This window comes from Protopterus annectens, chromosome 12.part0 (genome assembly GCF_019279795.1).
Source record: "Protopterus annectens isolate FY-2018-M chromosome 12.part0, PAN1.0, whole genome shotgun sequence".
Classification (NCBI taxonomy): Eukaryota; Metazoa; Chordata; order Ceratodontiformes; family Protopteridae; genus Protopterus; species Protopterus annectens.
Window position 1 is genome coordinate 1,188,503,622 of NC_056746.1, and position 26,334 is coordinate 1,188,529,955.

General features: G+C 42.5%; 1 protein-coding gene across 6 annotated transcripts in view; it reads right to left on the reverse strand.

The window, feature by feature from the left end:
- ZNF335 (zinc finger protein 335) overlaps window positions 1-26,334 on the reverse strand; it is a 1,318,033-nt gene that overhangs the window by 126,685 nt on the left and 1,165,014 nt on the right. For all 6 annotated transcript variants that reach the window (XM_044090241.1, XM_044090238.1, XM_044090239.1 and 3 more), the window contains one exon: window positions 20,107-20,246. In XM_044090241.1, the coding sequence (XP_043946176.1) occupies window positions 20,107-20,246 (140 nt within the window). The remainder of the gene's footprint in view (window positions 1-20,106; window positions 20,247-26,334) is intronic.

The window sequence follows — 26,334 nt, forward strand, 5'->3', positions numbered from 1 at the left end:
CAGGTTCCATAGGTGAAGCCTCTTGCGGCATACTGGACCCCAAATGGGTCTCATTAGAGGCCTACGAATCAGAAGTAGTGCTGTAGACTGCTGAGGGGTGGTATATGTCTGGCTTACAAAGCATCCACAAACTCCACATTTATGAATCTCATACATATTCGTAAGCCAAAAAGTACCAGAAATATAAGGTTTAGGGACCTGGATTTTGTCTGCGACTTAAAAAGAACATGCTGGAGAGAGATAAGTGTTTCAGAGACTGCCCCTCCTATGGAACAGGCTTCCCATTTACTTGAAGCGGAGTTCTTCTATTACCTACCTGAAGCACAACCTAGACAAGTGGATGGGAATAGGAAATTTACACCAGGCCTGGCACCCATGTCCCTTATGAATAGAGACAGCTTATGAATGACTAGCTCTCAATGTCCTATTTGGATGCAGGACATCATTATTTTTTTCGTGAAAACTTGGCTATGTTTAGAAAGGCCCCTTGGGTTGTTAGCCTAGTAACAGTCTCTGAATCTATGAATCTAGTTATGGTGAACAGTAGTGATGCATAGAATAAAACACAAAACCACTTGTGACAGCACCATTACAATACAGCAATAATATTTAAGTCATGCTCCTCTTGCTACATGTTAGCTGTACAAACATTAATAACAATTTTTTCTCAGTTATCAAAAATTATTTTCTAGTATTCCTTGTACCAGTTTGGTAAAATAAACCCATTGCCTCCATATTGGAGTCCATTCTTTAAAACAAAAAAAAAAAATTTAGCTCCCAGCATAAATACAACCCAGTGTATCAAAATCTGCTATAAATCCAAAATATACATTGAATTTGTCTTCAGGGCAGTTAAACTGAGCAGCTGCACCAGACATAAGAACCTTAGTTATTTCCAAATATGTCTGGCATACAAGAGTAATGTGGGACTTCTGATGGCTGAAGTTTTTTTTTTAAACACCTTTATTGAAATATCACTGTGACATATGCACATTTACATTTATGTAAAAGTAATCAAACTGTATTAACAAGTTAAACCAACATTATGCTTCACATATACTGCTATGCATCATATAACCTAAGCAACATTACATACATTTTCAATTCCTGTCCCCCTTTTTTAAAACAAGAAACATCTTTATTAAACCATCACTTACTACATAAGCAATCATACATTTATATAAATGAAAACAAACCAAACAGTCACAATCCTAGTAGCAAGCATTTTACATCATAAACCGTACTAACACACTGGCAAACGTTATACATCACTTATAATCTACCCAATCGTTTTCAGTCAAATATTACATAGCTCATTTAAGTCCTGCCTTCTTTTAAACCTCATTCCTCCCCAGTATGTATGGTTCCTACAATTCCCGTTTTTCCATATGTAGTTTGCTCCTACTTTTTTCTAAAGATCTCAATTCCAGTTGTTTTATCTCTGTTACTATATTCACTACTTCTAATGTAGTTGGTTTAGATTTTGATTTCCATTTTCTAGTAATTGCTTTTTTGGCAGCCACCATAAATAGAAACAGCAAGGCCTTACCATGTCTAGGCAATTCTAATTCTGTATCATAGCTCAGAAAAATCATCTCCCTCGTAACACCAATCTGCCCACCCAGCATCTGAGACAGTACATCCAGCAGGGAACCCTTAAAGTCCGCCAACTCACTGCACTCCCAGAAAACATGCTCCCAAATACCTCTCTCTTCCCTGTCACACCTCCAACATTTGCTATCTACTTGTGATGAAGCTAGTATGTAGTACACTTTATGGGCAACCTTTTCAAAAATTTCAATGATCTAGCTAATTTGTTTAATCTTTTCTGTAGCACCATATCAGCTGACCATTAAGCCCCAAGGTGACCATGGCTCTTTGATCCGCATCACTGGGGCAAGAGCCAGAAATGGAGCAGAAGTCATCCCTGCAGCCATAAATGATGTTTTGGCTTACTGGTCCTAACCTTTCCATTGGTGGCTGACATGTCTGCTCACTTGAGTGTGGGTATTCCCATACACATTCTATGTAAGTTAGCATGTAGATATTTGTCTGGCATAGCCAAGCTCACACTGCTGGCCAAGGTAACAACAGTACAGAAGGCTGTACCACCTTGCACCCTCCCAAAGGGTGGATGAACAAGTGTTGATGCGTAGTTCTTTACTACCTCATTTGTTCCTTCATAGCCTTTTTTTGTGTATGTTTGCAGGCTTAGCCATATGGTCCCCCCAACCTGCATCCAACTGACTCATTTGTTCCTCCATAGAGGCAAGAACTCTCCAACCCAATTGCTCCCTGGTGGAGGTAAGAACTGGGTGCTTCTATATCCTGTAGACTTTCCTACTCCCAGCCCCTTGACAGACAGTGAGCTTTGCTAAGGCTGGCTATGGAAATGCAAGCACACTTCAACAACCTATCAGACAACACACCGCTTGCCACATGGGTAAACCAGGCTATTTATTCTACTGGTGATGATAATGCTGCATTCTTGCAGATGACACCAATGCATCTAGCCAAGCTTTTTCCCTCTTAGAATGGGCTAGCTGATTTTCGCCGTTTATTTTCATCATCATCCCCCACTAGGTCCCTATAGTGTTCATGCCTCTACTCAAACATGAGTTGTCTGGGGCGCATTCAGGGCTTTATCCCAGGTCTTGGGTCACAGTCAGGGCTTTATCAATCTGTGCCAATTAGCAGACTTTGATTTGAGTAATTCGTACATGTCATTAAACTCTTCTGTATTTTGGTACCATTTAGGAACCATAACAGTAGTACTCACCTTTTTTTTGCAAATTATTTTAACACCTTTATTGAATTATCACTTAAGAAATAGGCAAACATAAACTTATTTATGAAAACAAACATTATACACCACATGCATTCATTTGTATAACTATCAAGCCAACATCACATAAATTGCTCAATTTCGGTCTTCCCTTAAACCTCACTCTTCCAAAAACATTATTCTGCATGTATTATTCCCACAATTTCCATTTTTTCTATGTAATTTTACCTTCCCTTTTCTAAAGATCCCACTTCTAGCTCTTTATCTCTATTTACTACTTCAAATGCAGTTGGTTTAGACTTTGATTACCATTATTTAGTAATTGCTCATTTGCAGCCACCAGAAATAAACTGAACAGGATCTTAACTATGCCTAAGCAATTCAGATCCTGCATCCCAGCTCAAAAATAATTTCCTTAGTTATATGCATTTGCTCACCCAATATTTTTGACAGAGTACTCTTGTATGGAATTTCAGTACTTACCTTCTTGAAAATTAACCAATACATTCAAAGCAACTATGTACCATAACTATGGATCTGTGCTGTCCATTTTCATTCTTCCTCAATGTATGGGTCTCTTATCCGACTCAGCCAATCTCTTCAGATTCTTGGATCAGACTCTTGAGTGCCTCCCTTTACCCATAATGCTCCTTACTTGCCAGATTATCTCACATTGAGTTTGCTGCTGCTAAATATGCCAGACAGCATTAATACCCGTACTAAAAATTATAATTATAATAAAAATAAAATTATAACAAGAAACAGGATAGACACAGTAGGGGCGCAAACTGGGAAAGTACAGTTGTGTACCTACCATAAATGTAGATGTTCGAGTGTATTCACTGTTGCAGTCATTACAATTGGGTTATCCTGCTGGCAGGCTACCCGCAGTCAGCCTGAATTCCAAAGTCCTGGTCCGGTGTCGGTTGCTGTCGCCTCTTCCCTGACGTCAGTGCGCCAGGGGTATAAAAGATGCAGCCGACGCCATTTTCTTCAGTTTTTCTTGCCCCAGATGTCAGGTGCCCCCAAAAGGGTAGGCTAAAAATTCTGCCCATAAAAATGCTTGCAGTAACACAAACATTACCTTCATCTCCAAGCAAATACACCACATAGGTTGTATAGAATAGAGAAGTACAGATCAGTCCCAGCAATGAAAGGGGGATGGTGGGAGGGTAACCTGGACTGCAACAGTGAATACACTCGAACATCTGTAGGTACACAACTGTACTATGTTCATCGTGTTTCACTGTTGCAGTCATTACAATTGGGTTGAATCCCAAAGCTGAGGTTGGGTGGCTGGGCCTAAATAGACTTAGGAGTGGCTATGAGGCCCTGCAGAGCTGCAGTGGCAAAGCCTGCTCTGGATTTAGAGTAAAGAGGTAAGTGGTAGTGCTTTGTAAAGGTGTGCACTGAAGTCCAAGTTGCAGCCTCCAAAATGTCCTTGGTTGGTACTTCTCTGAGGAAGGCTGCTGAAGTGGCTGCTGCTCTGGTTTTATGTAGCCTAATGCCCTTAGGCACTGATTTGCCATGTTGTGCATAGCAGAAACGAATGCAGTGGCCTTTCCATTTTGAAGTAGTCTGCTTTGAAATAGCTTTTCCTTGCGATCCTGCAGCATATGCCACTAAGTTGCTCAGTCTTTCTGAAAGCTTTAGTTTTGTCCAAGTAAAAGCGTAGCTGTCTGTGTATGTCCAAAGAATGCAGAAGTCTCTCCCCCTTATTCTGTGGGTTTGGATAAAAGGTAGGCAAATGAATGGTTTGGTTAAGAACCACACTGGACACTACCATAGGCATAAATGTTGGGTTTGTCCTTAGAGAAACCCTGTCCGGATGGAAGATTATAAAAGGTTCCACAGCCATTAGTGCCTGTAACTCTGAGACTCTTCTTGCTGAAGTTATTGCTAGGAGCAGAGCTGTTTCTCATAAGTATTTTATCTCAGCTGTATTGGCTGGCTCAAAAGGAGGCAGTGTGAGCTTTTCCAAGACAAAATTGAGGTCCCATGCAGGTATTGGCACTTTCCTTGGAGGTGTTATGTTTTTGGCCCCTCTGAGGTACTGCCTTAGCAGTGGATGTGAGAAAATAGGTGGGTCTGTATTGTAATGAGCTGAAATGGCAGAGGCATGGATCTTAATTGATGAGAAGGATAGGCCTTTGTCCAGCATCTCAGTTAAGTATTGTAAAATTTGAGGAATATTTGGTACAAGCATGTCAATTCCTTGTGCCTGGTTCCAAGCACATAATCTCTTCCATTTCTCTCCATAAGATTTTCTGGTGCTGGGTCTCCTGGCCTCCAAAATAACATCCATAACTGCTTTAGAGAGAGGTGTGCTCTGAATGGTTACATTATCCACCATGCAGCCAGATTTAGTGTTCTGAGTTAGCTGTGCAGGATCGGATTGTTTTGTTGGGTCAGTAAATGAGGAATTTGAGGTAATGTCCAGGCTGGGCCTTGAGACAAGCTCTTTAGGATTGGGTACCAGTACTGGTGGGGGCCAGTCTGGGACAATCAGTATCATTTTTGGCTTCTCTTGTCTGACCTTTAGGAGTACCTTGGGGAGGAGAGGCAGTGGAGGAAAGGCATATACTGTAAGGGTTTTCCAGCTGAATGATAGAGCATCCACTTTCCATGCTTGTTTGTGATAAGTCCTTGTGCAGAATCTCTGTAGTTGGCAGTTGTGAGGGGAGGCAAATAGATCTATGTCTGGGCATCCCCATTTCCTTGTTATCATGCTGAAGATTTGTGGATCTAGTTTCCACTCGTGAGGATCCATGAGGTTTCTGCTTAGTTCATCTGCCAGAGTATTTATCTTTCCTGGTAGGAATTGTGCTTGCAGGTGTACTTGATAAGTCAATGCTGTGTTCCACAAAGTCATGGCTGGTCTGCAGAGGGGGTAGGAATGTGTGCCTCCCTGCTTGTTTATGTACCACATGTCTGTATTATTGTCCATCTTTATCAGCATTTGTCCTGGATGAAGTAGATCCTTGAAGGCTGTCAGGGCATTCTGTACAGCTAGCATCTCTTTTTGATTGATATGAAGATGCATTTGGCTTGCGGGCCATGTGCCCTGAATACATTTTCCTGCCATGTGGGCAACCCAGGCATAATCTGATGCATCTGTTGTTAGTGTCTGCCTGGCCGTGGGTAAAGTGAATGGCTGTCCCTTGTTGTGGTGACAGGCCTGTGCCCACCATCAAAACTCCTGTTGCAGGCAGGGAATGAGTGAAATTAATGATTCCAGGCTGTGGCAATGTTGAGTCCAAACACTTTTTAGATACCATTGTAGCTTCCTCATATGCAGTCTTGCATATGGAATTAGCAGAATGCAGGATGCCATGTAGCCCAGAGCCTGCAGAATTTTTCTTGCAGATAACTGGGTCTTTGTTGCCATGCTTTCGAAGTAAGAAGTCAGTTGCCTTTGTTTGTCTGGCGTGAGATAATCCATCTGGGCAGTTGTACTTAAGCTTGCACTCAGGAATATTATCTCTTGAGAGGGTACTAGGTTTGATTTCTTTTCGGTTACTGTGTACCCTAGACAAATTAATATTCTTTTTACAAACGCCAGATGCTTTATTAGAATGTCTTTGGTCTCTGCTTGAATAAGGCAGTCGTCCAAGTAGGGATATATTTGAATTCCTCTTTGTCTGCAAAATGCAATAACTGGTGATAGGCATTTTGTGAAGACCCTGGGCGCAGTAGATAAGCCAAAGGGCAGTGCAGAGAATTGGTAGTACATTGAGCCAACTATGAATCTGAGGTATCTTCTGCAAGATTGTCTGATTTGGACATGCAGGTATGCCTCCTTTCGGTCCAAAGTTACAAGCCAAGCTTCTTGCCCAACGGGCATGAGATGTCCGTTGCTTATTTTAAAACTGTCTCGCTATGTTAAACTCATTTAACATAGCGAAACACTAAAAAAAAGCAACGGAGATCTTGCTTTCTCCGTTACTTTTTTTTAAAACACTGTCTCGCTATGTTAAATGGGTTTAACATAGCGAGACAGCTTTAAAATAAGCAACGGACATCTCCGTTGCTTATTTTAAAGCTGTCTCGCTATGTTAAACCCATTTAACATAGCGAGACAGTGTTTTAAAAAAACGAGTTATACTAATGGAAAAAAGTCCGGGCAACCGGACCTTTTTCCATTAGTATAACTCGATTTACAACGGGCACGCTGGCCAATCAGCGTGCACGTTTTGGGGGGGTCATGGTATAATATGTGGTAATTAGGGGTGGCTGTAAGCTGGACTTTTACATTAGAGAAACTAGCACTGTCTTAAAAAATTGAAGCCAGAAAATCTAATATACCAGGAAATGGAGCTGTGAAGGGATCCATCTCCCTTTGTTCTACCCAATATGAAAATCTCTTCCATTTACTGTTGTAAATCTTTCTGGTAGAAGGTTTCTGAGATGAGGATAAATTCTGATGAACTGGAAAGGAAAGCATGGACTATCTGGCCATCATTGGAATTGGAGAAACCATGTGGTTAACCCGAGGCCTTGATTGTCCGGACGAATCATTCCCGATGAGTGCAACAGCAGATCTGGACTGGGATCCACTGTTCAAGATGGACACAGAAGATGACAGCGTAGGAAAGGGAACCACACCTGCAGAGGTCAGAAGGGAGAAATGAGGATTACTTTGTTCTTCAACTGTTGTGCTTTCTGAATACATTTGGGTATTCAGGGAAGGGGAGGATAACCATACAGAAGACCGGGGGGCCAAACGTGGACTACAGCATCTCTCAGTGACTTCCCTGAGGGGGAATTAGGGCAAAGAATCTGCTGCACATGTTGTTGTTGCATCATAAACTATTGCTTACCTAGAAGACTCCAAGTATAGAGAATCTACATAAATGATACCCCTTGTACAACCCAGGATTCACAAATGCGTGAATCATGGAGTAAAATGGGTACAAAAACCTGAAATCTAGGAGATAGGAATTATTTATTTATTAACATTTGATTACCAGGAATGTCTGACTTCATAGGTGCCCATTTTTTCTGCAGTCTGCACCAACTGCTAGATCTCTTTGTTCCTGGTGGTTTATAGGGTTATCTTACGGAACTCGGGATAGTGTGGGTTAATTACCCAAAGATCACTGTGTGTGTGTATGTATGTATGTATGTATGTATGTATGTGAGAGACTAACAACATTTTGTGTTATCTATTAAAAATTAGAAAGTATTTGGAGGTTATTTTGTGGCATGAATGGAACTGAGAGAGAATACTTATTTATATTTGCGGTCATCATCTGTTAGTTATTAAAAAGTGCTTGTTTCAGTATTAAAAAATTTCTAAACCAATATAATTTTCTTTGTATGTTTATTGCAGACCAGTATTAGAACTATTAGCAATGTCGTCATCCAAGAACAAACGATTTTAAATGAAAAGCATGCTTTCCAAGAAAAAAGTGGGAAAAACTATATTTTTTCACTAAGCTGAATAATCATATCAAATGCCTCATCTGCCATTAATCTGTTTCCGTTCGAAAGGACTACAATGTACAGAGACATTATGAAATGATGCATGGTAACGAACATGAGGAGATAGGCAAAATGAGAGAAGAGAACGTTCATCAATTAAAATCAGCTTTTGCCAAGCAGCGAAACATCTTCAAAAACTTTTAATAAAATGAGTGAAGATTCAGTACAAGCAAGCTTTGTTATCAGTTAAATGATCGCAAAGTTGTCTTGTCCATTCACTGAAGGCCAGTTCATTACAGACTGCTTCATAAAAGCAAGTGAAATCCTTTGCTCAGACAAGAGGAAAGTGTTCGAAGGCATGTCTGTCTGCAAATACAGTGGGCAGCAGAATTACTGAATTGACCAGTAATGTGCACCAGCAGCTATTTGAAGCTGTAAAACAGTTTGAAGCTTTTTCACCTGCCCTTGACGGGAGCACTGACATAACAGATGCTGCATACTGCGCTGTGTTCATTTGAGGTATGGACAGGAACTTGAATGTTATGGAAGAATTACTAGACCTGTTGCCTTTGAAAGACACAACCATGGGACGTGACATTTGTCAAACTTGAAAAATGTATAGAAAAGTCGAAATTGCCATGGGATAAGCTTGTTTCGGTAGTGACTGATGGTGTACCCTCGAGGTGTTCTGAAACAGTTGGTGTTATTGGATTACTGAAAGCAAAGCTCAACAGTGTTGGTGTTGCTGACACCTTCATTGCAATTCACTGCATTCTGCACCAGGAAGCAAAAAATCTCCAAATAAAGGAAGTAATGGATGTTGTTGTTAAAACGTTGAACTTTATACATGAAAGAGGTCTAAATCACCACCAGTTTAGTGACTTTCGATCCATTCCTGAGACTGGTGCTGCGGTAGCGTTGTCACCTCACAGTAAGACGCTGTCCGGTTCGATTCTCAGCTAGAGCGTCTTCTGCGTGGAGACATGCGTGAATGGGCGTACCTTTGTTGAAGGTTGTGCGTCAGGGCTGGCAACTCGGCACGTAAAAATCTATCTGCCAATCATTAGCTGTCCGGAGTTCTGCTGTGGCGGCCCCTAACCGGGAAAAGCCGAAAGACACAACAACTCTATCACACCTAAGTCAGATGGCTAAGTAGGGGAAGTGTGCTGAAAAGATTGTTTACACTGCAACAGGAAATAGCAATCTTCATGGCATTGAAAGAAAATTAAATTCCTCAGCTAGGCAATCCATTTTTCATATTTGACCTTGCTTTTCTGACAGATATTACATAACATCTGAATGAACTCAACCTCAAGATCCAGGAGACAAAACAGTTGATAACACGGATGTATGACAGTGTCAAGGCTTTCAGATGTAAACTTTCCCTGTGGGCAAAACAGCTGATGTAACAGCCAAAAAACAGTTCTTGAAAGAATATTCAGATGCAGTTAGCAAATTATGAGCAGAATTTGACTCGGTTTCAGGATTTCGAGGCACTAGAATTCCTATTTACCATCTTTACTATGCCTTTTTCCATAGGTGTTGACAATGTCTCTGAAGAATTCCCGAGGGAGTTGTTGGAGTTTCGATGCCATAGTGTTCTGAAACAGAAGTACATAGATATTGACATTCCAGATTTTTATAAGTACACGAGTCGAGATAAGTTTCCAAAGCTTTTCTCTATGGCCGCTTGAATCCGTGTGATGTTTGGCAGCACATACGTTTGTGAACAGTTTTTTTTTCATCTATGAAGCTCAACAAATCAGTTTTCCGGTCAGGGTTGACTGACAAACACTTGACAGCTACCTTGCGAGTGGCTGCTTCCTTTGACATAAAGCCTAATGTTGACAACCTAAGCAGTCAAAACGAAGAAAGGCAATAATGTTTCATGAACAATAAGTACTTTGCCATAGAGCTTAGTTGAAATTACTAGAATATTTGAAACTAATACAATAGAATAGTGTTGGTCTGTTGCTTCAAACCAAAAATATTTGTAACTTAGTTTTTTTTTTTTTAATTAAAAAAAAATATAGTTTGTGAATGACTTGAATTGTGGCCCACCAAAAAATCCTTGGTATTATTTGCATCACTCATGCTCCTTTGAGTATGAGACCCCTAGAATATGTCTGACATGCAATCTCAGGGAATGAATTCTGCTCTGAAGTAAAAATGCAAACTGTCTGACCGTGTTCAGGTGACCTCCTATAAACTGCTAGACATGAAATGATTGAAGTTGGGACTAGGAAAGATTTACTATGATCCCTAGGAATGGACACAACTGGAGTAAGAAAATCTCTGGCCTTTTCTAGGAGATGCCTGGTTGGTGCAGAAAGAAGCCAGTCATCTAAATAAGGAAATCTGAGCAGTCTGAGATGAGCTGCCACCATGGCCATGCGCTTGGTGAACACCCTGGGGGCTGTGGTGAGACCAAAAGCCAGGGCCCTGAACTGAGGACTGGCTCCCAGCCGAAAGTGTACACATCTCTGACAGCACTTGTTCATTTTGATGTGATAGTATGCATCTTAAAGCTCTATAAAGCTCATCCAGTCATCCTGTAGAAGAGGCAGAATAGACTGAACTGTAACCATCCGGAACTTGAAATTCTTCACAAATTTACTTAGGTGACTGAGATCTAGAAAAGTTCGGACTCTAGAATCAATGGAAAATGGTACGTGGCCAATGGATTAGTTTAATTGTTGCTCTTGTGGTATAGTTTACATAGTGGGTTGTGGGTGTTCCCCCACTAAGTGGTACGTTGGTCACACGAAGCAAATGGTTAAAGTTTGCATACTGGAACATTTGGGTGATGTCAGAAACAAACAAATGGATAGCCCAATTGCTGATAATTTTCAAAATGCATGGGGAAAATGACGACTGTTTTTTAGCATATTGGCTAAACCACAGTTGATGGGGGGGGGGGCAATTTTGCACTGAAGTTAACAGAATTGGAAAGTAGATTTATATTAAATTATAGGATACTTATGCCTAGGGACTTAAATTTAGATATCAGTTTGAATGTTTAAGTCATTGCATTTTTTGTATAGATGTTTATATATTTTTTTATATGTATTTATTTGGATGATGACAGTATGAAGTCTTATATGAGCTGTGTAATTAATCAATTTTCACTGTTGATTATTTAACTGTTTGCATGAATTTGTATAAAAAGACTGCTTTGTGCGTGAAAATTATTCCTCTGAAGGCACTCAGCTGAGGTACCAGAATGCCAGTAAAATTTTTGCAGTATTTGGTGGCTCTGTTTGTTTTTTGTTTTTTTCTATAGGTCTCAGGTCCCCTGATTTCTTTGGTACTAAAAAGAACCGCCAATAAACCTCAGATCTTGCTTAGTCTAGGGGGACTTTTTGAATGACTCTCTTTTCTAGCAGCTTTTGGATTTCCAATGCTGCTAACGCCCTCTGACTGAGTGGAACATGGGGGAGACGTTTCTTTTGTGAGTGGTTTTATGAAAAGGGAATGAAGTATAATCTGGATATGATCATTTATACCCAAGAATCTCTCATGATGGCTGTCTAGGCATTTGGGAGCAAGGAAATGCTTCCCCCTCCCCGACTGTTCCCGACTGCCTCCAGAGGAGAACAGTTGGGTAACCTTTCAGGAGCACTGAAAGGGCCTGTCTGAGAAAGATTCTTGAGATCCTTGGTTCTGTGGACCCCCTCAGCAGTGAGGACAGTGTTTTCCATTATTATTTCCCCCTCTGACTCTGGGAGAAAATTCCCCACGTGTCCTGAAAAGGTCCTTGAGATTTCCAGAATCACATCTTCTTACCATAATGCTGATTACTAGAGAAAGGTCTTTGCAGGGTAGAGAAATGGATTCCAACAGCAGGCAAGGTCTTTCCATCCTACTCACTGTTGGAAAGAATGTCTGTGGCCCAAACAGGGAAGATCCATCAAAGGGAGCATTCGTGAAAGAGGACTTAAAGAGCTCCACAAAATCACAGTCTCAACCAGGCATGTCTCCTTATAGCTATGCCTGAACCAGCAGCCTGTGAAGAACCTTCAGCAGCATATGATATTAACCTTGTGGATGCACTGGATATAGATTGTAGGGTGGTCAGTTGGGAGGAGTAAGTTTTCTCTTCCTCTGAACACTCTTAGGCCAATAGAGGCAGGTGAAGAATCTATTACTGCCCCCTTAGCAAAATACCTTGATGTAAAGTTGAAATATACCCCCAACGAGACCAGTTTGTTTTAAGGGAATCATGGGACATGTAAAGGTGTATTAAGTCTGGATTTTTACATCCACAATTGTTTGTCACCACTGAAGTAGTCAATCTTTTTGGATGTATTCCACACAAAATTGGTCTGGCTTGGTTTGAGAAGGTAATTAATTAATTTGGTCGTTTATTTTTTAGCGAATTTTGAACATGTGTGGAATTGATGAACTTGGTGCTTAATGATTTTTTGTTTTTCGAGGGGGAATTTTTCCATCAAATTAGTGGGGTTGCTTTGGGCGCTAGATGCGCCACAGTATTTGCTAATCTTGTCCTTATGTACTGGGACCGAAAATATGTTCTGGAGTCCCCATTCAAAGATTGTTGGTTCATCTATAGATGGTTTTTGGATGACATAGTTATTTTTTGGAAGGACACAGAGGATAGACTGAAGGAATTTTTGGATTACATTTCCGAGTGTACTAGTTTTTTGAAGTTCACCCATCAATGTGTCAGAAATATTTTGAATTATTTGGACATCACTATTGAAAAAAACGCCAGTTGGTTTTAAATCAAAAATTTTTAGGAAGGAGACATATTCTAACTCCTTCCTATATTTTAAAAGTGCTCACCCTTTTAGTCAGAAAAAAGGTATAGTGGAAGGGTCAGCTGGTGAGAGCTAGTTGTATGACATCTGAGGATAGTGACTTTGATTTGGAGGTATTAAAGTTAAAAGAAATGTTCACTGAGAGGGGTTATCCTAGCGAATTGATAGAACAGTTGGCTAAGGAAGTAAAAGAGGGTAGGCAAAATAGATTTTGCCCTACAATAGGGATGGACAGTTTGGTGGAAGAATGGTCCATTGGGCTAAGTAAGATAACTGCATCTGCAAATAAGAACTATGAGTCTTTCCTTCACCACTGATTTTAGTGGGGACAGTATTGTTATTAGCGATATCCTGAATAACGAATGGGGTAGATTTCTCCCAGATGTCTGACCTTAGGGGAGTTAAGGATACTTCCTTCACTTATACTTTTAGAAAGGGTCTGAATATTAAAAATTTGATATTTTTCAACTAGGACTAACCGTTGTAAATTGGGGACATATAAATGTGGTAGATGACCCCTGTGCCCATTGATAGCACAAGGTGAAGTGGTGACTAAAGAAGTAAGAAGAAAGTAGTAAATGTATAGCTGGGACTGGTCATTCCTCATTTGAATCTATGGGTCTGGTATAAATAGCCAAGTGTGGATCTTGTCCAGATTTTTATATTGGCAAAACGGAGAGAAAGCTGAAGAGACGAATATATGAGCACACCAGGGACATTAGTAACCAAAATGTTAATGCCCTGTACAAATACACTGATGTGTGACCAGGCTGTTTTTTCTTTTTACATGTTAGAAGAAATTCCCCATGATGTGAGAGGTGGTCAAGGGGAGACACAAATTGAATATCATGAGCTATATTGGCAGGTTATCCTTGAAGCTTACACGGAATCTGGATTAAATGAGAATGTTTCCCTTTTACCAGTCCTGAAGTTAAGGGCAGCTAGATTAAATGGGTAAATTGTGTAATATTTATATAAGATTTAATTTTTTTTTTCTTATTAGTTTAATTAAATTAATATAAATTTTAGACAGTAATACTTAGAGTAACAAGGTTTATGGTTCAATTTTACACGTTTTTAAATGAGAATACATAGGTTTACAGGTGTGTACTAGGCTAATGGCCCTGGAGCCTTTACAAACCTAGCCCATAGGATTACCCTGGCATCGTGCCATCCGGCCTTAGTTCCCAGTGCCTCTGTCGTGTAGAGCCATTGCAGTGATCATGACAGTTTACTTCAGTGTTATTAGCATGGAGCTGTATATGGCTTTATTTGTTCTGTCTCTTTAAATGTTTCTTAAGCTGTTAATGGGTTTTGAGTTTATTAATTACTCAGTTTAATAGTAGGTAAAAACAGGGAAGAGATTTTATTTCTGGTGTTCATTTCTGATGAAGTGTTTTGACGAAAACGTACATAATAAACTAGTGGAGTTAAATATTCAAAGTGGTTGCCCTTTGTTCTTTTGGCAACTGTGGAATATTTGTGGCTAAGTATCTGCCAGAGTTGTTTCAATCCTCGGTTTTGGAGTGTTCTGAGTTTTTTCTTCCTCTGCTGACATGGACCCTGGGGTAGACTTGGACAGTTCCATCAAGTCCCTCTGTAATTTACTAAAATGTGCTAGCTAGTTGAGCGACCACAGGGCAAAGGCTATCGAAGCCTAAACATACTTTCCAAATCTGTCCAATCCCATAGACTCTCTGTTAGGAGGGTGGACAGAGGAACTCTGTTCTGCTAGTTCCTTCCCAGTGGCTGCCACCACAACCATGGCATCTACAGGGATTCCCTTACTCCTGTACTGCCCGTATTTCGCAGCGACTAAAATATTGTCCAGATGGTGGGGTATAGTCTCCTTCCACACCCGGTGGGAGATAAGGTCTACAAGGTCATCTGCTGAAGGAGTAAGCCAAGATGTAGATGGGCCAGACCTGAAGGCTTCCAGAATTACCAATTTCTCTTGGGAAGGGCTTTCGGAGTCCCAACCATCTTTTTGGTGCAGGATCTCTAAGATGTCTCCAAACGAGACATCCTCAGGTGGGGGACCCTTCCCCCTCATCAAAATCAGTGTCCTGTTTTAAATAATACTAAGGGGAATCCAAGTGCCTCCTCTTGCACGTTCTCTTCTTATGGATCTCTTCAGTGGGGTGTTCTGGAGAGGTATCAAAAGACATGTGGAGTTCCTGAACAGGAACTGTCTGGAAGCTCTTATGGGCAGACTCTCACTGTGGAGAAGAATGACAGGACTTATTGCTCAAATCCATAGAGGGGAATGGGTACAGGATCTGAGGAAGTGATAGCAGAAGATTCCCTGGGACAGGAGAAAACACTCTTCACTACCACAAAAGCAGAGTGTCCAGGAGAAGCAGAAACTAACCTCACCACAACCGAAGCTCTAAGCTCAGTCAGCTCTCCACCCTTCCTGGATCTCCCTTCTTAGGAGACAGCCGGACCCAAGCTGTCCAATGCTGAAGCGTGGAGGGGAAGTGACATCTCCAAAAATCTCAGAATCAAAGTCAACCTCCTGGATCTGGTGTAGATGCTTCGGCTCCGAGACTCATCCTGTTCAGAATGGTTCAGGGATAAACTCGTATCCAAAGAAGACAGTAGTAGCCATCAGATCTGACACTTCAACTCTAGGTGCTCTCAGATATGATAGATCTGAAACGTACAGTTGTGTACAGGTACCATAAATGTAGATGTTTGACTGCATTCACTGTTGCAGTCATCACATTTGGGTTATCCCTGCCAGGGTAGCCCTCAGCCAGCCCGAATACCAGAGAATTAGTATTTCTGTGTCGGTTAGTGAGGATTGACATCAGGTCATAAAGTAAGGCAGCCGACGCCATTACATCAGTTTTTCTTGCCCTAACCTGTAAGGAGCCCCCAAACTAGAAAGCCAGGTTCTGGTGGAAGAACCCCACCAGTGGAAAATAAATACCAATATGTCCCTTGTAAGGAAAGGAGAACAACAAGGAAGAATGGTAATAAAAGGAGAAAGAGAATATAGGGGGATGGAGGGAGGGAAACCAGGGCTACAACAGTGAGTACACTTGAACATCCACATTTATGGTAAGTGTACACAACTGTACTATGTTCTTCATATTTCACTGTTGCAGTGATCACATGTGGGTAGACTCCCAAAGCTGAGGAAATGGGTGGAGGCAGTCAGGGAACCTAGGGTCTGGCTAGGATGCCCTGTAAGACTGCAGAGGCAAACCCTGCCCTGGATGTGGAGAAGAGAGGCAGGTGGTAATGCTTGGTAAATGTGTGAACAGATGTCCAGGTGGCAGCCTCCAGGATATCCCTGGTGGGGACTCCTCTGAGGAAAGCTGCAGAGGTTGAGGCTGCTCTGGTGGAGTGTGTGCTGACCTCCTTGGTGGGAAGCTTTCCATGCTGTCTGTAGCAGAAATGGATGCAGTGTGCTATCCATTTGGAAGTGGTTTGCTTGGAGATGGCTTTGGCTTCTGCCCCTGTAGCAAAGCTAACCAGCAATTGATCAGACTTTCTGAAGGATTTAGTCCTGTCCAGATAGAATCTGAGCTGTCTGTGCACATCTACAGAGTGAAGAATCCTTTCCCTCTTGTTCTGGGGATCAGGAAAGAAGGTGGGCAAATGGATGGATTGGTTGAGAGCCACACTGGACACCACTTTGGGCATGAAGGATGGTAAGTTCTGAGGGATACCCTGTCTGCATGGAAGATGATGAAGGGTTCCACAGCCATGAGTGTTTGCAGCTCAGAGACTCTTCTGGCTGAAGTGATGGCCAGAAGGAATGCTGTCTTCCAGGAGACAAATTTTAGCTCTGCAGAAGAAGCTGGTTCGAAAGGGGGCAGGGTGAGCTTTTCCAAGACAAAGTTAAGGTCCCAAGCTGATGTTGGCACCCTTCTGGGGGGCCTCAAGTTGCTAGCCCCTCTGAGGAACTGTTTGATCAAAGGGTGTGAGAAAATGGACTGCTCAGTGGGAAAATGAGCAGAAAGAGCAGAAGCATGAATGTTTATAGAGGAGAAAGAGAGACCACTATGTAGTAGGTCAGCTAAGTAATCCAGGATGAGAGGGATGGAGGGCTGTGGTGTACTGGCTCCCTTAGCCTGGATCCAGGTGCAGAACCTTGGTTTTTCCTCCCTTATTTTGAGCAGTACCCTGGGGATGAGAGGTAGGGGAGGAAAGGTATGGACCGATAGACTGACCCAGGGGAAGGACAGGGCATCCACTTTCCAAGCCATGCAGTGATGCTCCCTGGTGCAGAATTTGCTGAGCTGATGGTTGGTGTGGGAGGCAAAGAGGTTGACCTTCGGGGTTCCCCATTTCTGAGTTATTAGGGTGAAGGTACTTCTGTTGAGTTGCCACTCGTGTTGGTCCAGAAGGTTTTTGCTTAATTGGTCTGCCAGAGAGTTGAGAAAGCCTGGTAGGAATTGTGCTAACAGGTGTAGTTGCATGGAAGAGGCTGTGAGCCAAAGGGTCATGGCTAGCCTGCATAGAGAGTAGGAGTGAGTTCCTCCATGCTTGTTGATGTACCACATCACAGTGGTGTTGTCTGTTTTGATCAGGAGAACCCCTGGAGAGAGAAGGAGTTTGAAAGCTATAAAGGAGTGGTGCACAGCCATCATCTCTTTTTGACTGATGTGCAGAGAGATTTGCTGTGGGCTCCATCGGCCCTGTATGCACCTGCCATCCAGGTGTGCACCCCAAGCATAGTCTGAGGCATATGTGGTGAAGGTCTGGGTGGTGGTTGGGGGGTGGGGAGAAGGGCAGTCCCTTATTGTGGGAGCATGCTGTTGCCCACCAAAGAAATTCCTTTCTGAGGCAAGGAATTATAGGTAGAAGGGTTTCCAGGTCTTGAGAATGTTGACACCAAAGGCTCTTTAGGTACCACTGAAGTTTCCTCATACACTGTCTGGCATATGGAAAGAGTAGTATGCAAGATGCCATGAACCCCAGAGCTTGCAGGATCTTCCTTGCAGACAGCTGGGGCCTGGTGGCTAGATGAGAGACGTAGGCTGTCAAGAAAATTTGTTTCTCTGGTGTAAGGTATGCAATCTGGGATGCTGTGTCCAGACTTGCTTCCAGGAAGATTATCCTTTGGGTGGGCACCTGTCTGGATTTCTTTTTGTTGATTGTGTACCCTAGGGAGAGGTTAGTAGGGTCTTTACAAAGGCCAGGTGCTTGAGCAGCTTTTCCTGGCTGTCTGCCTGAATAAGGCAGTCATCTAAGTATGGGGCTGCGAAAGCGCCTTACTGAGTAACGGAGGACTGACGACTAGCTTAACGGAAGCGTCAGCGGTAAGTTTGGACCTGTGCAGTCTGTCTCTGTCTTTATCTTTATGTTCTTTCAGAAGATCTGCTGTCGGATGGCTTACCAAAGGCATATCGGAATTCAAGGACTGTAAACGAAAATATCTGGCTACAATAAGGGCCCGACGATGGATAGTTCTGGCATTGAACAAAGCACAGAAGTGACCTAAACAAGTGACGCAGTAAGAGTGGAAGTCTTGGTGTGGTATTTGCTTTCCACAGGCGAGACAATTAACTTTTTCTGACACCAGTTAGTGCAAGAAAAAAGGAACCCCAATGGGGTACTTAGCTTTAGAAGACTTCAACTTCAGTTTGGAGATGAAAACTCAGGTAGCGGCCAACCGGCACTCGTGCGAACTGCTTCTGCTTCGGGCTCCATGGCAAGAAAGACTGATGTAATGGTGTCGGCTGCCTTACTTTATACTACTGACGACCTGATGTCAGTCCTCAAGTGACAGCAACCATCGCAGAAATACTAAGTCTCTGGTATTTGGGCCGGCCGAGGGCTAATCTGGCAGGGATAACCCAAATGTGATGACTGCAACAGTGAAACACGAAGAACATCTATGGGTTGGATTGGAGAACAAGTCACTATGGGGTGTGAAACTGGCTGAAGGCTCACGGATCCAATGGGAGATGATGCCAACAACACCCCCATCTGGATTTTTGCTCTATGGAATTTCCTTATCATCCTGTCCACATCTGCATTGGAAAGACCACAGAAGGACCTGCGTAAGGAAAGTGTGGAAGGAAGGAGGGACGACTTCCTAAGAGTCTCCTGTAAAAATGGAAAAATAAGTCTAGGAGACAGGTTCTGGATAGAATCTAGGACTTCAGACCCGAAGAGACTTAGCCACAGAAGTTGTTGGATCTGACAGTTTTTTTTTTAATTTTGAAGGGTGGCTCCAAACTTGGAAGAGGTGCAGGAGACTTCATAGGGGAGCGCTTCCTGCGCTCCCTAGGCTCTGAAAACCTTTACTTTTTCACAGGGGTGTTAGCACCCAAAGTAGAAGCAATAGAGGAAGAAGAAGCTGGCAAAAGACCTTTCAGGACCAACTTATTCTGCCCGTCACTGATCGCCCTCGAATAAAAACCCGGACAGATCTCACAAGACACCTGCGGGTGAGACAGGCCTAAATAATATACGGACTCCCTGTGGTCATCAGAATTGGGTATCTTATGCCCACAGGAAGTGGACTTCTTGAAACAGGTAGGCTTGTCAGCCACACCAATTATCAAACTCCAGCAAAGAAACAGAAAAAGGAAGAGAGAAGAAGTAACTGTACAAGATACTGCATATCAAGAGAGTTTTTTTTTTAATAAGAATAGTAAAGAAAAAGATAAACTGCCTACAATGGTAGGAAAAATACATAAAAGGTATAGAAAGAAGGCATAATACAAGCAATGGTACAAAAACTTACTTACAAGGTATAGAAGAGTAAAAGGAGAAGAAAAACTCACAAAAAAACCCAACAGATCACTCTAGAGCTCAAGAGAACACAATCGCGACCAAATTGTTAAAACAGCATATAAAATCTGAGATAATTTAGCAAGTAAGGGGCATTATGGGTAAAGACAGGAGCTCAAGAGTTGGATCCAAGAATCTGAAGAGATTGGCTGGGTTAGATCTGAGACCCCTATGTTGAGGAATGAATAAAAATGACAACAGATGTGACTCTTTTGCAGTGGGGTTTCTATCAGAGTGCATATGAACACATGACAGCACAACATACATATTGAACGATGGGATTACTATTGAAATGAATCTATAATCTGTTTTAATTTACTATTACTGTAGAGGAAACATCTGTGTATATTACACACTTACACTGAAGGGTAGCAAGTGTGTTTTCCTCACTGTTCAGCAGAATAGCTTCCTGGGTGGTTGCAGCCTCCTGGTTGTCCTTTTTCCACTCAGCACTGTGTAGTCTTTCCATATGAAACTTCAAATGCCCATTCCTGTTAAATCTACCAGAAAAGCATATGTCAGATCCTCACTAGTAATATGAACAGATAACAGACACAATTTGTCAATACACAATGGCAGAATGACTATTAAGACTACCTAGTTTTGCAGGTAGTCCTACCCACAGCTTCTTTCTTTGTTCTTTAGCTTTCATAATTTCCTTCACATGCAAAATGACTAGTATATAAAAAAAAAAAACTGGTTGGTCAGCCTGTCCCCATCACCACATTTAGCATATTCTTCAATCAATGTGACATGGTTAATCAACATTTATTGCCTTGAGAATAAAACATCAGATCTTCTCTCAATCTGCCCCCAAGACCAAATTCCAAAGAAATGAAATCATCTTTCTCCCTCTTTTTGGTGGCAGAAATGTGCTTATTACAGGCAAACCAGTTCACTTTTTTTCTTCAGTACATATTTTCATAGGTATGTAGACAAAATCAAATATGTTTTGACTACCAAGACAGGAAAGGCATCATTTTGAACACTGCCACCCACAACAGTCTTGTTCAACTGCATAAACTAAGCTCTCTGCTCATAGCTCACAGATCGTGGGAAGACACAAAGATGTTGTCCATTTCAGAGCACTGCAAATAGGTAAAAATAAGTCCATAATACACAAGAATAAAAAATTAAGACAACAGGACATGAAAAAGACACATGTGCTTCATATAAACAGAATCATAGACAAAAGCCTCTTGACACCTTGGTTAGTACAACCTTCTAGGGAGAAAACTGGCTCTATAGATACACATATAAGCCTTTAAGAATAATTAAAATGGGAGTGGCCAAAATGGTAAATTTATAACAACTGTAAGAAGGACCTCTCCAGATCAATGGCAACAACTCTGAGAAGGACCTCTCCAGATCAAAAATACTTAACAGTATTCTAAAGATTTTAAGAATATACCAAACAAAATAATTAAATGACTTCATAAATTCTATATCTACATTTAGATCCTACTTTTGAGACAATCCAAATCAACTGCACAGAGGAGTAGTAGTACAGTGAAGAAAAGAACTACAATTTCTGGTTTTAAACATTCAGATTTCTTTGAAAATTGACAAACCAGACACAAAAATGGACTATATATAGGAAGATTGTAATAAAAAAATCTTCTTAAAGACTTAATAGAACAACAGAATACAAAATGCAACAACACAGAAGAAACTTTAAATTAATTTGATGGAAGGCTGATTAAATAGGAGTCACAAACAAAATTCCTTCTTATGCAAAACACAAGAAAAAGCAGAACACTACTAAAAAAAATCAATGATTTATAAAACAGAAAGAGAAAGAACAAATTAAGGACCTACAAATACCTGAAAATAAGGAAGGTCCAAATATGATAAACTTTCTAACTACATGGATTCCTTCCTTACCAGAGTCCCTATCATAGTATAGAAAGAAAGCACATATCTATATCTACAACAACCAACAAGAACAGAGTTCCTCTCAGACCTACTATTGTTAAGATGATGCCAAGTATTGATGAAGATTTAATTCTAAAACAGCCTTGGCAAATTCTCCCCAAAAGCATGAGAAAACACAATCAGATTTGATAATGACAATTACGGCAAGGTAATGGAAAAGAGAACACTGTCTACCTTTCAAACAAGAATTGAAGAAAAAGAAGTTATGACTTACCATAACGTTCCATCTGAATTGTAGATCTTTATTCATTCTTTACAGATAAGACCTCGGTTCCGTCCTCGGAACCGAAACGGCCATTTCCCAGCTCGTGCAAGCCAAAAACTCTCAGCTAAGAACCTACCCACAATGCCCCTCTCCTAGATACTCTAGATCGAGTTTGCCTGCCCTAGGTAAAGATGTAGTAATAGAAAAAGTAGGAGGCTCTGTCTGAGCAGATACTCTAACCAGGAGTACCCGAGATCCACCAGGAGTGCAGGCAGGGGGAAGGAGGGCGGGAAGTAAAGAATGAATAAAGATCTACAACTCAGATGGAACATTATGGTAAGACATAACTTCTTTATCTGAAGTTGTAAATCTTTATTCATACTTTACAGATAGGACCGGGTCCCCAGCTACTAGAGTCCTGGGTGGCCCTAAGGAAGGATATTCCTGAGCACCATAGAACCAAAAGGTGCTCATCCCCTGGAGGCCAAATCCAATTTGTAATGAGATATGAAGGTATGAGGTCTTGCCCACGTGGCTGCTGCGCATATATCATCCATTGAGGCTCTGGAATGAAAAGTTACAGAGGTAGCCATAGATCTGGTAGAATGAGCTTTTATTCTGGAAGGTAAGGGTAGCTTATTCTGTTGGTAGATAAAGGTAATGGCATTTCTACGCCAAGAGGATAAGGTCACTTTGGAAACAGGTTTATCCAATCTGGGTCCTGCAAAGGCCACAAACAACTGGTCTGTTTTCCTGAAAGATTTAGTCCTGTGCAAACAACAACAAAGCTGTCGGTGCACATCAAGGGTGTGCAAAAGGGACTCCCCTCTATTAGAATGCCTTGGGAAGAAAACCGGCAGGTCAATAGATTGATTAATGGAAAAACCAGAAATGACCTTGGGCAAAAAGGAAGGGTCAGTAAGAAAGGACACCCTGTCCATGTGGAAGATCAAGTAAGGACTCTTGACACTCAAGGCCTGCAGCTCAGATACTCTTCTTGCTGAGGTGAGTGCTACTAGAAGTATGGTTTTCCAAGACAAAAATTTTAAGTCACATGAATCAAAAGGCTCAAAGGGAGAGACTGTAAGAGATTGAAGCACCATAGTCAAGTCCCAGGGATCTAAGTGAGGCTTGACTGGAGGTTTAACATGTAATGCTCACTTCAAAAAAGTCTTACATAGGCGGTGTGACAATCGAAGAATTTTCCAGACCATTATGAAAATTAGCAATAGCTGCTAAATGTACAGTGATCGTTGAAGTTGAGGGTCCTGCATGCAGGAGAGTAGTCAGGTATTGCAGAATCTTTTGAATAGGCATAGAGAAAGGGTCTAAGTTCTGATCTTTGGCCAAATAGAAAACCTAGTCCATTTACTAGAATAAACCTTTCTAATGGAAGGTTTGTGTGAGGCCAGAAGAATTCCACGAACAGGAGATGGGATGTCAGGTAGTCTGGCAATCAATGGAAGTGGAGGAACCAGGCTGTGAGCTTGAGACTGTGCAGGTTCAGGTGGATCAATCCCTGAGGATGGGATAACAGGTCCTGGGAATGATCCAGGATCCACGGGCTGTGAATCAGATGAGGCCATAGAAAAGGGAACCAGACTTGACGTGACCAGTAGGGAGCAATGAGGATCACTTTGCTTTTCAACCTCTGAGCTTTCTGGAGAAATTTTGGGATGAGGGGAAATGGGGGAAAAGGCAAACAGAAGACCCGGGGGCCAACCCTGTGTTAGAGCGTCCCTCGGTGATTCCCCCTTAGGGGGAATCAAGGCATAATAACTCCTGCATTTGTAATTCAGGGGGGAAGCAAACAGGTCACGGCAAGGATTGCTCCAATGCTGGAAGATCCGAGCTGTGACTGAGGGACCATTCATGAGGCATCAGGATGTTCCTGCTCAGACTGTCCGCAATAAGGTTGGAGCTCCCAGGAATGTGCGTTGCTATAAGAAAGCGATTGGAAGCTTATCGCCCAGCACCAAATCCTCATGGCTTCTTGACACAGGGGATAAGATCTGGTTCCGCCTTGCTTGTTGATATACCAGACAACTGACATGTTGTCTGACTGAATTGCAATGGTCCCAGAAGGCAGGGATGCATGGAATGCTTGCAACGCTAAGAGAACTGCCCTCAGTTCCAGGACATTTATGTGCAAGTTGGCCTCGAAGGGGGTCCAGGTGCCTTGGACAGTCTTTCCCTGGAAATATCCCCCCCACCCCAAAAGAGAAGCGTCCGTGGTCACAGTGGCCATGGGTTGGGGAAGACAGAATGGTCGACACCAAAGATTCTTCTGTGGCTCCATCTTGCAACGGCTCATAAGGAGTATCATGTGGCTGAGTGGGTGGGTTAACAATGACCATTGTGTGGAGAGGAACTACTGCAGGATTCTCATGTGCAGTCTCGCCAGTGGTACCAAAGTAATGGCAGCTGCCATGGAGCCCAAGAGTTGCAGTACAAGACGCGCTGGTACAAACGTGTGAGGCAGAAGGACTTGAATTTGGTGTCTTATTTTCAAAAGCCTGTGAGGGGGGAGAGAAGCTTGGCAGGATGTTGTGTTGAAGACCACTCCAATAAACTCCAGTGTCTTTGTTGGTGACATCTGAGATTTGTCTTTGTTGACTGTAATCCCTAAGCTAAGAGCGAGATCTTAAGTGTAAGAAAAGCTGCGAACTAAGAGATTCCTGGTTGGAGCAGTAAGGAGCCAGTCGTCTAGATAGGGAAACACCTGGAAACCTTGTAGTTGAAGATGAGCTACCACAACTGCCATACATTTGGTGAACACTCGGGGGGCTGTTGAGAGACCGAATGGCAGTGCCCTGAACTGGTAGTGATTGGCTCCCAGCCGGAAGCGGAGAAACCTCCGAGAGCAGTGATCCATCTTTATATGGTAGTACACATCCTGTAAGTCTATAGAACACATCCAGTTGTCTCTCCCTAGGAAGGGAAGAATGGACTGTACTGTGACCATCCGGAATTTTTGAGGTTTGATAAATTTGTTGAGTAGGCTGAGATCCAGGATTGGTCTTCAGTCCCCTGTCTTTTTTGGCACTAAAAAGAACCTAGAGTAAAACCCGGATCCTGTCTGTTCTGATGGGAATGGTTGGATGACCCTTTTTCTTAGCAGTTTTTCTATTTCTAAGGCTGCTAATCCCCTCTGATTGGGTGGTACATCGGGGATTCATTTGACGGGTCTGGGAGTTAGGTCGAAGGATATTTGATAGCCTCTGGATATTATTCTCTCTGCACCCAAACATCGGTAGTAATAAGATGCCAGGCTAGTAGATGCAGAGAGAAATGACCCTCGACTGCTTCCAGAGGAAAGCAATCGGGCAGCTGCTCAGGAGCGCTGGTAGAGTCTGCCGGAGAAAGACTATCTGGCTCCCTGGTTACGCAGACCCCCTCTACCCTGAAAAGGATGTCTTTCTTATGAGTCCCTCTGCCCCGGGGTGATTGCTCACCACGAGTGTCACAAAAGGATCCTTGGGATTTCTTGAACCATATCTTTCCCCCCTTCTGGCTCCTGGAGTAGGGTCTCTGGGGGGTTGGAAAAATGTATGCCCACAGCAGACAAGGTCTTTCTGTCTTTCTCATTACGTGCAAGTGTGTCACATACCTTGGGACCAAAAAGTGCAGATTCATCGACAGGTGCATTAACGAAGGAATATTTAAAAGGGTCTGCAAAATCACACGTCCGCATCAAAGCATTACATCTCATGACAACACCAGATGCGGCCGCTCGGGCTGCCCCCTTGGCGGTGTGAGATATCAAACGCATCGAGGAGTTTGAGATGGATTCAAGGTAGCTAGCTGTGAGGCGACAGTGTCACGCACCTCATCAGGCAGTACCTCTACCAAAGAGGAAGCCATTTCAGAAATTAAGTCTCTTTGGAGGTGAGTAAAGTGCGCCAGACAATTCAACGACCAAATGGCAAAGGTCGCTGAAGCATAAGTCCATTTCCCCAGTCTGTCCATGATCCGGGATTTCCTATTTGGAGGATGAACAGTGGAGTGCCAATTCCCTCTTGGTGGCCGCTGCCACGACCATAGAGTCAACTGTCAGCTGTTGGATCAGTGGGGCTGGTCTTCAGGTGTAGATAAAATTTTGTCCAGCCTCCGTGGAACAGGTTCTACACTGTCCAGGGCTTTCCAGACACGCTGCACAATTAGTTTAACTAGATCATCTGCTGGTGGGGTCAACCAGGAAGTAGATGGCCAGTAAGGGAAGGCCTGCCGAAACACCGATTCCTCAAAAGAAGGGTTAGAGGACTTCCATTCCCCCCGCTGTTTGAGGATTTCGTGAATGTCTCTGAATGAAACGTCGTCTGGGAGAGAACAAGGGGACCCTTCCCCTTCATCACAATCAGTGTCTTCTGTGACAGATTCCTTCGGGGGGGAGGTCAAGGTGCTTCCTCTTGCACCGTTTCCTCTGGGGTGGCTCTCCAGTGGAATCT